This window comes from Taudactylus pleione, unplaced genomic scaffold, assembly GCF_031769625.1.
Source record: "Taudactylus pleione unplaced genomic scaffold, aTauple2 ptg000038l, whole genome shotgun sequence".
Classification (NCBI taxonomy): Eukaryota; Metazoa; Chordata; class Amphibia; order Anura; family Myobatrachidae; genus Taudactylus; species Taudactylus pleione.
The window spans coordinates 5,363,576-5,377,335 of record NW_028284440.1 but is presented as its reverse complement, the minus strand read 5'-3'; the positions used below and the strand labels follow the sequence as shown (position 1 = coordinate 5,377,335).

At 43.4% G+C, this 13,760-nt stretch overlaps 1 protein-coding gene across 1 annotated transcript in view; it reads right to left on the bottom strand.

Annotated features, from left to right (window-relative positions):
* The window catches only part of TBC1D15 (TBC1 domain family member 15), a 141,404-nt gene that overhangs the window by 68,561 nt on the left and 59,083 nt on the right, over nt 1-13,760 (bottom strand). Inside the window, exons 6-7 of the mRNA XM_088452537.1 lie at nt 8,457-8,559; nt 1,806-2,003 (exon numbers count right to left, since the gene is read on the bottom strand). Coding sequence (XP_088308663.1) covers nt 1,806-2,003; nt 8,457-8,559 — 301 coding nt within the window. The remainder of the gene's footprint in view (nt 1-1,805; nt 2,004-8,456; nt 8,560-13,760) is intronic.

Below are 13,760 nucleotides of genomic sequence, written 5' to 3'. Positions count from 1 at the left end.
CACCAGATGTTATAGAGTCAATAAGTCGACAGGGACAAAAAGTCGACAGGGATAAAAGGTCGACACATTAAAGGTTGACATGTAAGAAGGTCGACAAGTGCAGACTGTCGACAGGTGCAGATGGTCGACACATTTTATTTTTATTTTTTTGCCCTAATCTTAACCCTAACCCTCGACTTGGTGTCTAACCCTAACCCTCCCTCCTGGTGCCTAACCCTAACCATTCGGGTAGGTGCCTGACCCTAAACGTCCGTTCAAGTGCCTAACCCTCCGGTAAGTGCCTAGCCATAAACGTCAAGGTACATGCCTAACCCTAATCGTTGGGGTAAGTATCTAATCCTCCAGTAAGTGTCTAACCCTAAACCTAACCAACAAAAAAAAAAATCATGTATCGACCATTTTGTGTCAATCTTTTGACACGGTCGACCTTCTTACATGTATTTTTACAAGTACAGTGGGACTTATCTGTACAGCACTATAACCCTCCATAAATGGTGCATATGGTTTAGCTTAAAAGAAAATACATTTCTTACAATAAATTTTACTCCATACATAGATTGTCTGAAAAAAAAACAACTCTTTAGCTATATAGATGTACACAATTATTTGTTTAGATGTACACAATTATTTGTTCATGTTATTGAATGACAATTAAGAATGGTTCTAAGACTACATAGATTACAAAAAAAACCATTATTGGTTGCAATTCTACCAAAAGGTCAGGTGAGCTCAGGTAGTGTGTGCTTTCTTGTTTAATACACAAGGTTGAAAATGGTTTTATTCTACACAGTTGTTGCAGTTTTCTCATTCTGCTAAACTATCACTTTTGAAAATGACATCAATAAATTTACACTGTACAACAAGGGATAAACAGTTAATGTTCCTATTATACAGACACTTCAAAATCACTTTACTGGATGCCTGTATATTCGGTTTATTGATACTATTAAATGGGAGATTACACAGAAGACAAGTTTTAACAAAAAGTGAAAACTAACATCTGATTTACAGCAGAGCAAAGTAATAAGTCACCGTGGAGTGTTACTTCCTTCCCCTACAGATGAGATATTAAAGACATATACTATCTCACTTGACAACCTAGAACAGCTTCTTGCTATTTAAGACTCTATTTACAATAGATATTCACATCTTCAATTCCCAAATTGCCTTATCCAAAATGCGGATTACAAAGCTGGAATCAGTGTCGTTTTGAACAAAAGTAGCCAATTATTTACAATGTTACACCTCAAACAAATAACTATTTTATTAATAGAGAATATATCTTTAATTGGTAAAGCAGTTACCATCTTAATGTTTGATTAAATAAAGCCAGCAACTCATCAATGCATTGTTGGGAAAATCACAGACAGGTGAAAAACTGCAGCTCATTTCCCATGGTGAGATTTTTTTTCATGCTATAAATATATTATGTGTGTAACTGTTCCCAGAAAATAAATGAATCTAACAAAACAAACATTAGTTAGAAGAAAGAACATCTAAAACTTGTATCTGGTCAAAAAAATAAGATTCAAAACGAGACAAGTCATACAAAATGCAGACTGGTTTATCGCTGAGGGAACTGGAGATAAATTGACTGCCAGTCTACTGTGCAGCCTCCTGGCATCAGGCTGGGCTAAATAACTCAACTGTCTCAAAACTTCTCCATAGCCAATTTTAAGTGTCCTCACAGATCATCTTCAGTTCTTCAACAGGAATAGGTTTATGGCCCAGGGCAGCATTACAATCATCCTCCCTGTAATTTATTGCCAGTGGCAGGACAAAAAATTAAAGGCATCAATACTTACACGAGTTATTACTTCAAATCCTGATTCTTCTTGTTGATTTATTTTTAAATCAGGAATTGCGTCACCAAGGAAGTCAGCCATTTCATGGGGCGGCCTGCGATGTGTTGAAGCATCGTTGCCTCGTATGGTGTCAACCAAGAAGTTCGTAACTTTGGAAAAGTTAACCATAGTGACAGTGTATGAGTCTTTTTTGAATTTCTGCAAACATGATAGAACATATAATAAGCAAATTATAAATATATTAAAACTATTTGAAAAACTCAAACCATCAAAATAATTTTGGACCAGTAAATTAATTTAATAACTTTTTCTCCCTGCAATCATTAATTTGGTTGTGCAACATATGTATCAATATGGGTGACTATTTTATTCAACAGATAACAATGTTCGTATGAACACTGATACATGTCATATACTGCATGTTTAAGGTGCCTACACACTTAGCGATATTCCGATGCATCGTGACGACAAATCGTGTAAAATATGCCCAAATGGTGAGTGTCCACTCACGATGCCGATGCGCGTCCCCGCAACGCAAGTCGTACATAGCATCTTCAGATCGGCTGTGCTGCAGGGCAGATCTGACAATCTCAGTCACGATGCACTGGAATAGTTAGGATGCACGATAGATCGTTTGTCACATTGGACAGTTTTTAACACCAAATCGTGCCCATGACTGCCGGGGAGCTGCTGGGGAGAGTTCAAGGGGAAAACGGACACAATGTCGGATCGTGAGCACATGGCCAAGTATGTAGTCACCTTTACATTAAGTTGTTTACGATGTATATGTGAGTAGATGGCTGGTCTGTTTTTATTAAGACACTCTAAAATGAACTGTTTATAGAACTTTAATGATTGCATTGCTTTGAATGCCTCTTCTAAACAGCAGCTGCCATGCCATTTCCAATTAGCAATTAAAAGTAGCAGGTGGTCTGTTTTATCAGGTTACTTTTACAGTTCTTCCATTCACAACTATCTTGTAAATTTACATGTAATCAAACTAAGGCCCCATTATTGTTATATATAAATAATGGGAATATATTGTGATGCATTAACCCTTAAAAGACAGAGGATCTGCACACAGATTTATAGATGCTATTAGAAAAAACTTTCTGACCCTTTAATTGCACCCAGGCCTGAAATTAGACAAAGAAAGTAGGGAGGTGGGGTTTGACTCCCCCTTTCCCCTCACTGCACAAATCAAAGTTCCTCTTCCTATTCCTTTTATCATGATCATCATTTGAAGGGCATATTCTCTGGATTTTCAACCCCTTCTGTAATATCAATAACCAAGCATTACTTTTTTTTTTCTTCACTCTATTCTTGCTATCATTATTCAAGTATGAAATAGTTATTTCTATTCTGAAATAATGAAAAAAAAATCTGACCCAAATTCTCTATCAGATTGCCATCCCATTTGTCAACTCCCTTGGTCCTCCTAGCTTCTTCAGAGGCTTACCTGCACTTCACTCATGTTTACATTGCTCAGACAGCCTACTGGACAATCGTTAGGCACACATTTCTTCCCAATTCTCCATAGAGACTGCACTAAGGTTGTCAATAATTTAAACACTGATAAATTTATAGGCCACTACTCACTTTCACTTCTAATTCTCCTTGATTTATCGACTGAATTTGACATTGTTGACCAATAACCTCTCTCTCATACACATGGTTATATTTCTTAGGTCTTGTGCTATCCTGGTTCTCATCCAACCTATGAAACCACTCCTACCAAAAATAGTAAGTTCATATTTATTTTCAATACCGCCACTATCTGGACATCACCCAAATGCATGCATCTTCTCAGGATATTTCACTATCTGTGGTGGCCTGGGTTACGAAATGTCTTTCTGGTATTTCAGTCTTGATGTCCTCTCACCACATTAACCTTAGTGAAAACCCAGAGCAATTATTACTTTCACCAAAGCTACTTAGCCGTCAACTCTATTTATGCTGCCGCCAAAACAATGAACTCTACCACACATTACCAAAGTTGCTACGGCTGCTACATAGAAAGCAATTGCTAACAAATAAATATTGTGCATCCTTTGGGAATCTCAGTTTGGTTACAAATAACAGACAATTAGCAAAGTATACTTTGGAGCCACTCGGCTACCTCTGTGACAGCAGACGGGACAAGTGACCCGCAACCACGTTATAACCAGGATTTAACTTTTATAGTCAGTGAACTTTGCTAGAAATACTAGCCCCTAAAGCATATGGTATATGTAGACTTTATTATTATACAATTATTATTTTTTTTTTGTATATGGACATTGACAGTCATAGGTGTCTGGCTTAATTGTCTAATCAGTATCCGAGCACTCCCCCTGTCCAATTAGTGACCAGGGTATTTAGGCAGTTGCAAGTTATCATTTGCCAGAGGTAAGTAAAAATGCATATGGTCCGAGCCTGAATAGGATTTTCTTCCATCAATCTTTAATGTATTTTTTTATCTTAAGCTGGCCACACACATAGCGATATTTTACCCGATCTGGCCGATTCCGACACATTGCAATGACAGATCGTGTAAAATATGGCCAAATCGTAAGTAAATCGTGAGTCCCCACTCACGACCATGATGCGATGCGCGTCCCCGCTGGTCGCACATCGCATCTTCAGATCTGCTGTGCAGCAGGGCAGATATGACAATCTAGGACACGATGCACTGTGAAAGTCTGACTGCAGGAGAGATCGTTTGAAGATTGGACACCAAATTGTGTGCAGAACGTGTGGAGATCGTGTGCAGAGCTGCCGGGGAGAGTGTCAAGGGAAATCGTACACATCAGCTGATCGTGTGCAGATCGCCATGTGTGTGGCCACCTTTACATTTGTTTTACATATTAAAAGCGGTAATACACTATGCAGTGCTTTTTTTTTTGTATTGAGACTGCATACCGACTCTTATGTGCAGCGGGATCCCAGTGAATAGATACAAATTAGCATGAAATAATCTTAGATACTTTTATCTGCTATACGAAAGAAATGTTTCTGGAAGTGCATGAATTTAGGGAGGTTCCCCACCTTATGAATTGAAAATTTGAGGAGGTGGATTACTTCACTTTTATATAATACTTAAGGCACAGTGAACTTATTATCTATGACATTTTAACACTATTGTTGCTTTTAATATTGTTTTTACAGGTGTATAATACTCAATATTAACCCAACGGACTCTAATAGATTATTTTCTACACAGGTTAGAAAGGAATGTATTCCATTTAATTATAATTTATTCATTATAACTTGTTGTCTCCTCCAAACTTTTGTTTTATTTTGAATGCCTGACAACTGATCCAACAGTCAGGTAATTGGATATAATCAGGGTCCTACAATGAAGAGAAGGATATTGAAAACTTTAGCCCAGAGAAAGTAAGCAATGTCTCTGCAGCTGTTTCGGGTAGTCTGCCCCACTAGAAAAAAGGTGTTAGAATCAAAGGACAGTGTTGAGGCACAAGATTCCCAATTGTAGATCTTAAAAATTATTTAAAAATATATAATTATGTGGAGTAATATAAAAAAATGTATATCAACATATAATAACAGAAACAAGAACATTAGAATGCCCTCATAAATATAAATACATAGAAGAGAAAGTCTCTGAAATCCAATTATTTTGATTTAATGTACCCATTATATAGGATGATAAAATTTCACTCACAGTAACATAGCTGGCATTTTATAAATACACCACTTACTGTACATAGTTTCCTTTTAATCCGCACTAAAGGCCTGATTCAGAGATGTACGTTCATCCGATGATGAGCGTACATATCCAATGTTTCTGGGTCTGCGCAGGACCCGTTCTGTGCATGTGCAGTTTGGGTTCTGCGATTACGTTCGCAGACCCGCCAAGCTGCAGCATGATTGACATGCTGCAGCGTTTGGGAGGTCGGAGCGGGGGGGCATGTCTGGTCACCGTTCCCAGAATCAGTGTCGGCAGATGCACATTCCTGGGCTCTTACGTGACCAGCAGCCGGTCAGGCTGTGGGAATCTTCAGCTCCCGCAGCTTGACCAAAGAAGCAACCATTGCAGCCATCAATCGCGATGGTTGCAATGGTGATCCCACCCTGTTACATCGGTCGCAGTGTTGGGATCGCTATCACAGCAAGAAGGTGTCTGACACCTCCTTCTGCATTTGCATCTGAGATGGACGGATTTGCACAGTCGCTTGTGTGCGCGCTTCTACAAGCCCACCCATCTCTGAATTAGGCCCCAACTGTAGTATTGTGGTAGCAGTCTGGTCAGTTGCAGTCCAGTCAGTTGGAGGAAACTGGAATACCCGGAGAAAACCCTGGCAAACGCGGATAGAATATACAAACTCCACACAGTTAGGGCCATGGTGGGAAATCAACTGTTGCTGAGCTTTGCCTTAATAAACCTATTCCATGCCATATTCAGATATATGCCTGGGTGTGCAATTATTTTCCCACATCTACAATAGTGAGGGCGGTAGAAGGGCTAATAGTGCCTGGAAATCACTGAATTAATGGTGGAATCGCTGCCGATTCACATCCAGTTTACTGGAGCACAATAGAGGATACAATATTATCTGGATCACCAACTTGATTTTGGACTTTTTTTTGGCTTTCTGACTGGCCTGACCTTTGATAGGCTTAAAACGACACTAATGTTTGCTGCCTCTCTGACCTCTGCCTGGGCCTTGACCACCACAGATTGCCAGTTGTCCTGAGCTCTATTAACAGCTTCCCGACCTGAAGTCTGCCAGGGGCTTGGCCATTGCTGATAACTGCCTGCCCTGAACTCTGCCTGGAGCTTGACCATTCTAATAGCTACCTTCCCTGACCTATGGTGTGGCTAGACCACAACTATTTGTCATCTTAATTGACCTCCACCTGGACTTTGATCCTATTACTGTCCCCAGTTCCAACCTCTACTCTCATTCTTCTGTATCCTGGCTAGTTCTTCAGCTTTCTAAAGCCTTTAGTGTATGTTTTGCCTAGTCACAACCTGTGCTTGTTAATTACCTTTTTTTGTACCATCTACAACTTTCTCCTGTTACAGAACTAATTCTATGGATAAATGTCTAAATCTATTTGCATAAGGCTTCAGGACTAATGTGTACCGTTGAGCACATTTAGGTATATTCCTGTCAGAAATCTATACAAATTAGTGTTGCATGAATACGGACAGCCACAAATAAGCATATTTGTATGATCAATATTTTGTTAACATGCAAAACAAAACAAAAATATTTGATTACCACAAGGAAATTAGTCACGATGATCTATGGCGTGTTTCTATTACAGTATTATCATTAAATAATTATAATGACTACATTTCTACCTTGTTATTCTAGATGAGATAAATGGATTTGAATTAACAAAACTAAATTATAATGCAGTCGAGTGTTCCTTACATGGGTACATTTAAACCTAAAACATGTCTGACTCGCAAAATGTATTAATCTATAGTAAGAGATAATTTGAAAGGAATATGAGGAATTGTATTTATAAGAGTAAAAGTTGTGTACACCTATTTGCAAATGATCATTGGTTATAATTAACCTAGTCATTTCTTACCACCAGGTGATGTGACATAGCGGTGTCACTTGTACAACGTCTAGTGGTAGGCAGATCCAGGGAGAAACAATTTAGCTGGTCTGATGTAATTGCGAGTTTGTGCCCAACAACAATCACAGGTGGTTTTAGCCAATGAATTTAATCAAAGTAGCCAAAGCAGTATCAAATTATGACCACATAGTTTAGCTTCTACTAGTCAAAGTATAGCAGTGGTTTTAATTAATAAACCCATTCACAGTTGGGACTTTGAAGAGTAGATCTTTATTGAGGGACGATAGTTGGGCAAAGCTAATATACACGGAAAACATCACAATTAGCAAAATCACAGTTTGCTTAGTCAAATATAGGGAGGAATTCAATTAGCTGCGATAAACCAGTTTTCCGCGAAAACAGCTTATTGTGCAATCCTATTAGCTGTGACTTTCCGCGGGTTAGCATTCTCCATACCACTTGCCGCGAAAAGTTGTGCAAAACCCCTATTTTTTTAATAAGCTTAATTTGCCCAATAATGACATATCATTTTTGGGGTGAAAAAGTACAATGTGCAGAAAAATGGGTTAATTGATGTGGGACAGGTGTATGTGGGACAGGGGGTGCTGTATGAATGGGACAGGTGTTTTTAAGATTGCAGGTGGGTGTACTTTGAAGGTTTTTAATAATGTCTTTTAATGACACAAATATATACTTATAGGTATTTTAATTCACTCCCAATTAAAAAAAAACAACATTTATGTAGCCAAAAAACACCTGCTTTCAATCATTATTTCACTGTTTTAGAAACATGTATAGAACAGCCATTTGACCACATTTTATAAACCCTAAATACTTGTATTATGGCCACTAATACACTTTTATATTGTTATCCTATATCAGTTTGGCTTTTTCTAGGGTACAGACAGATTTGCCCATTTTTACCTATACTTATCGCGGCGAAATACACGAAAAAATATTGCGTGAATACTGTACCACGTTTAGCAATAGAATTGGATGAAAAACGAGGTGTGATAACTTAATGTGCATTCAGTTATCGCGGCTAACTAAATTCCTCCACAGACTCTTCGGAAGCCCAGATATTAGTAGCGATTTCTTATGATGTATACTTGCCTGAAGTAAACTGTCTGTTGGTTCCTCATGAAGGTTTTCAAAAGACTGTGAGAGACTCCTGTTCTGGCAATTAACAAGAAGAATTCTGCTATCTTGTTCTGACCTGCAATAAATACAAACAAAGAGCGTGAAATCCAGATAATTATTAAGATCTATGTATTAAGGATTTATAATTGCCAAACACACACATTTTCTCATGCAATCGCCTCCACTTATTTTTAAGTCAAGACAAAAAATTTGTTTCACTATGATTTTGCTATGATATTTCAGAAATGGAAACATATTTAGAATATATAAAATGCAATTAGATCTAAACCTCATGTCATCCACTACAAGTAATATTAATCAATCTAACAAACCATAGGGGTAAGAAGACCATTCAAAGTGCCCTCAAGTAGTTATTTATTGGTGAAGTTGCAGTACAAATAACGGACTAGCTACAATAACGAAGTTTCTTCAGTGTATTTGCTGGAATATTGCTTAGCACATTGAGTCCATTAAGCTGTGCAAACATGATCCATTAAGCCTGAAGTGCATAGTGAATGCATTATCATTGTCATCTGCAATAGGGATAATTGATCCCTATTGAGAAGGCATTGAAAATATGTACACTATTCATTGTGAATACTGATTAAACATGAACGTAAGAAGACAGAGCAACCAGCACATTGCACAAAAGGATCAACTATTTATGTTCTATATAATCATGTGGCTGAACAGACGTGCAAGTGAAAGAAACCACATATATGCATGATAAAGAATGGAGCTTAGGGCCTGATTCAGAGCCGGACGCTCTGACCGGAGCGCTCGCTCTGAATCAGGGCCCTCCTCCATGAAAATGGAGCGGCCTCCTGGCCGCTCGTATAGCTGTGGGTGACCACCCACAGCATATGCGAGCGGCCAAAAAGATGGTCGCGATGGTCTTGACCATCGCGACCATCGGACTTGCGACGGAGACCCTGCGGTAGGGTCTCCCTGACACAAGCCCTGGAGTGATTTTGGCTCTATCAGAGCCAAAATCACTCCCACTGACATCACTAGTGATGTCAGTGGGGCCGGCTTCAGACGGTAGGCGTTCCCATGGGAACGTCTCCGTCTGGCAGGCACGCCCCCGGCACGCCCACCAAAGGGGGCGTGCTGTCAATCAACATCGACAGCACGCCCCCTTTGGTGCGAGACTCGGAGCGATGGAAAGCCCGTCGCTCCCCGGGTCTCGCGCATGCGCAGTGGGGAACATCGACCCGCTTGCGAGCGTACTGCTGCTCGCGAGCGGGTCTGAATGACCCCCTTAGCTTCTAGTGCACACGTAATGCTCCCATATATGATTCCACTATAACAAACATTTTCTTTCATTCAAGAATAGTATAGAATTAAAATCCGATAAGCATTATTTTGTAATATGCTGAGAAATGCTGCAACTTTCTGACAGAAAACTGCTCTAAGGACCCGATGCAGCACGGATTGCAAATGCCATCCCAGCTGCGTAATCGCATGTAATGCAGCTGCGAAAATATGCTAATGGCTGCCACAGTTCAGCCAGCATAGAGAAGCCCACTACTGCTTTCTCACATCCGTAATAGCCCGCAGTCCTGCGTATACATCGTACCATCGAAGCACATCAGCCCGTCACGCATAATTACAGCAGGTCTGACCTGTCACAGAAATTGCAAGTCTCGTCGCACGAAGAAGGCTCTCAAGCTGCAGAATTAAATCGCACTGGCTAATTTATGCACGTCCATGCAATGCGTTCAAACGGACAGGCACACCTGCGTTTCTGCAACCACTGCCCCATCACCATCCCCAAATGCTCACGACCTGTCACTCACTCTGCGACGGATTCCTGTCTGCATATGTAATTGCAGTGCTATTGCCGCTCACGTGCAGTGGTAACAATCGCTCAATCTGCGTACCTAGTTGCAATTGCGATCGCTCCTGAATCAATCCCCAAGTTTGTAATTTTTGAAGATCAAAGGAACAGCTAAACTAAAGGGTAAATTACATAATAATATGAGATATGGTAAGAACTTACCCTTGTTATCTCTATTTCTACGAAGTCCATAGGGTTCCACAGGATACCTTGGGGTATAGGTGTGACGTCAGTCGCAGGGCACCAAAGAGTTAAGCTTTCAGCCTCCCAGGATGCACTAGGTCCCCCTCCTATACCCCGCCCCCGGGCCAAGGCACCTCAGTTAGTTACCAAGCCATAGGCCGGAGGAGGAGAAGGAAGAGAGAGAACAAAGATCTGGACACATACAAGAATCACATTCTCACCAGAGGGAGACGGAAAACCGGTGACCAGAGCAAAGCCCATCTGCAGCACAGGTGCGACAGGGCGGGAGTCCTGTGGAACCCTATGGACTTCGTAGAAATAGAGATAACAAGGGTAAGTTCTTACCATATCTCATATTTTCTACTTCAGGGTCCATAGGGTATCCACAGGATACCTTGGGGATGTCCCAAAGCAGTATCCTTTAAGGGTGGGGACGCTCCTGTGCAGAAAGGAGAATCCGCCGCCCGAAGGAAGCATCCTGAGAGGCGAAGGTGTCAAACCTGTAATACCTCACGAAGGTATGGACAGAAGACCACGTAGCAGCCTTGCAGATCTGAACTGCCGAGGCACCACGTCGAGCTGCCCACGAAGGACCCACAGACCTAGTGGAATGAGCCTTCAGAGAAGGAGGGACCGGTAGGCCTTCATGAAGATAAGCTTCAGAAATAGCCATACGGATCCAGGCTGCCAAAGTTTGCTTTGAAGCAGGCCAACCCTTTTTACAGAAGCCATAGAGGACAACAAAGCGTCCGACTTCCTAAACAAAGAAGTGCGGTCAACATAAGTCCTTAAGGCCCGCACAACATCCAAAGAGGCCTCACCCACGGAAAGACCCGGTGAGTTAAAGGCCGGAACAACTATTTCCTCGTTAACATGAAACTGGGAAACAACTTTGGGAAGAAACTCGGGCCGAGTGCGGAGCACTGCCCTGTTCCCATGAAAAACCAAGAAAGGGGGTCTACAAGAAAGAGCCCCTAACTCAGAAACACGTCTGGCTGAAGCAACGGCCAGAAGGAAAACAGTCTTAGCTGTTAGCCATTTAATATCCACTGAGCCCAGTGGTTCAAACGGCGGTCCTTGGAGAGCCCTCAGGACCACAGCCAAATCCCAAGGCGCCACAGGTGGAACAAAGGGCGGCTGAATACGGAGAACACCTTGCATAAAGGTGCGCACATCCGGGATTGTAGCAATCCTACGGTGAAACCAGACAGATAGGGCCGAAACCTGTACCTTCAAAGAAGCAAGGCGAAGCCCATGATCTAGTCCCGCTTGCAGGAAGGCGAGAATCCGAGACAGACGAAACTCCCGCGGTGCATAACCTCTCGGTCGACACCACTGGAAGAACGTATGCCACACGCGATGGTATATCCTCGCGGAAGACGGTTTCCGAGCTCGTAACATGGTACGCACCACAGAGCTGGCAAACCCCCAGGACCTCAGCATGGCCGTCTCAACAGCCACGCCGCCAAAGACAGCAGAGTCAGGTCCGGGTGAAGACAAGGACCCTGAGACAGAAGGTCCGGTCGTAGCGGCAACCGCAGAGGACTGTCCACGGACAGACCCTGAAGGTCTGAGAACCAGTGCCGTCTGGGCCACGCGGGAGCTATCAACAGGAGCGTCCCTCCTTCCTGTTTGAATTTCCGGATTACCCGTGGAAGAAGGGAGACCGGAGGGAACAGGTATGCGAACCTGAACGTCCACCGGACGGACAGAGCATCCACCAGAGACGCCCCTTCGTCTCTTGTGCGAGACCCGTACACCGGCAACTTGTTGTTGTGCCGGGACGCCATGAGGTCGATTTCTGGAAGACCCCACCTGTCCACCAGTAGTTGAAAAACGTCCGGGTGCAGGGACCATTCCCCTGGATGAACGTCCTGGCGACTTAGAAAGTCCGCCTCCCAATTTAGCACTCCCGGGATGAAGACCGCTGATATGGCCGGAAGATTGCGCTCCGCCCAAACCAGGATCCGAGAGACCTCTACGAGAGCCGCCCGACTGCGAGTTCCTCCTTGCCTGTTTATGTAGGCCACGGTGGTAGCATTGTCCGACTGGACCTGCACCGGGTGACCCTGGAGAAACCGCTGTGCCTGCAGGAGAGCATTGAAGACCGCACGGAGTTCCAAGATATTTATTGGAAGCTCCGCTTCTGTCGGTGTCCACCTGCCCTGGAACAAGTGTGGACCCGAAACTGCTCCCCAGCCCCGAAGACTGGCGTCCGTTGTCAACAGGACCCAATTTGGAACCCAGAACGGACGTCCCTTGTTGAGGTGGGTCGTCTGTAACCACCACGCAAGGGACAGGCGAACCTCCGGGGTGAGCACAATCGTCTGGAACTTCAGAGACTGAGGCAGCCCGTTCCACTTGGACAGGATCAGGTGCTGCAGAGGTCTGGAGTGAAACTGGGCGTATTCCACCATGTCGAACACCGACACCATGGAGCCCAGTAACCTCATCGCCGAGTGTAAGGACACCCGGCGGCTGTGCAGACAACTGCGCACCCTTGACTGTAAAGCAGAGATCTTGTCCTCCGTCACGAAGATCCTTTGCTGTCCCGAGTCCAATAAGGCTCCAAGATGCAGAATCCTCCGAGACGGGATTAGAGTGGACTTCTGCCAGTTGATTAGCCAGCCGTGCCGTTGCAGCAGTGCAATGGTCAGGTCCAAGTGGTGTAACAGGAGCTCTGGAGATCCTGCCACCAATAACAGGTCGTCCAAGTACGGCAACATGCGGACTCCTTGCAGCCGCAGAGAAGCCGCCATGACCGCCATAGCGTCCTGTATGTCCAATGACACCATGTAGTCCCCAGGTTCCAGAATGATGGACCGTAGGGTCTCCATCCGAAACTTCGGGACCCGCAAAGACTTGTTGAGTGCTTTGAGGTTGAGAATCGGACGATATGACCCATTGGGTTTCTGTACCAAAAATAGATTTGAATAGAAACCCTGGCCCCTCTGGGAGAATGGAACAGGCACTATAACTCCAGCCTGGAGCATAGTGTGCAATACCTTCCGCAGCTCCGTAGCCTTGTTCCGGTCTGATGGTAGACCCGTGGTGAAGAATCGAGCCGGGGGTCTGTGCCGGAAGGAGAGGGCGTACCCGTGAGAGACCACCTCCAGAACCCAAGTGTCTGTCGTAGTGAACGACCAACACCGGGAGAACTGCAGCAGGCGGCCTCCCACCCTGGGATCCCCCAAGGGGAGACCCGGACCGTCAGGCCGCAGGCTTGTCATCTGGCTTGGGGGCCGGACGTCTGG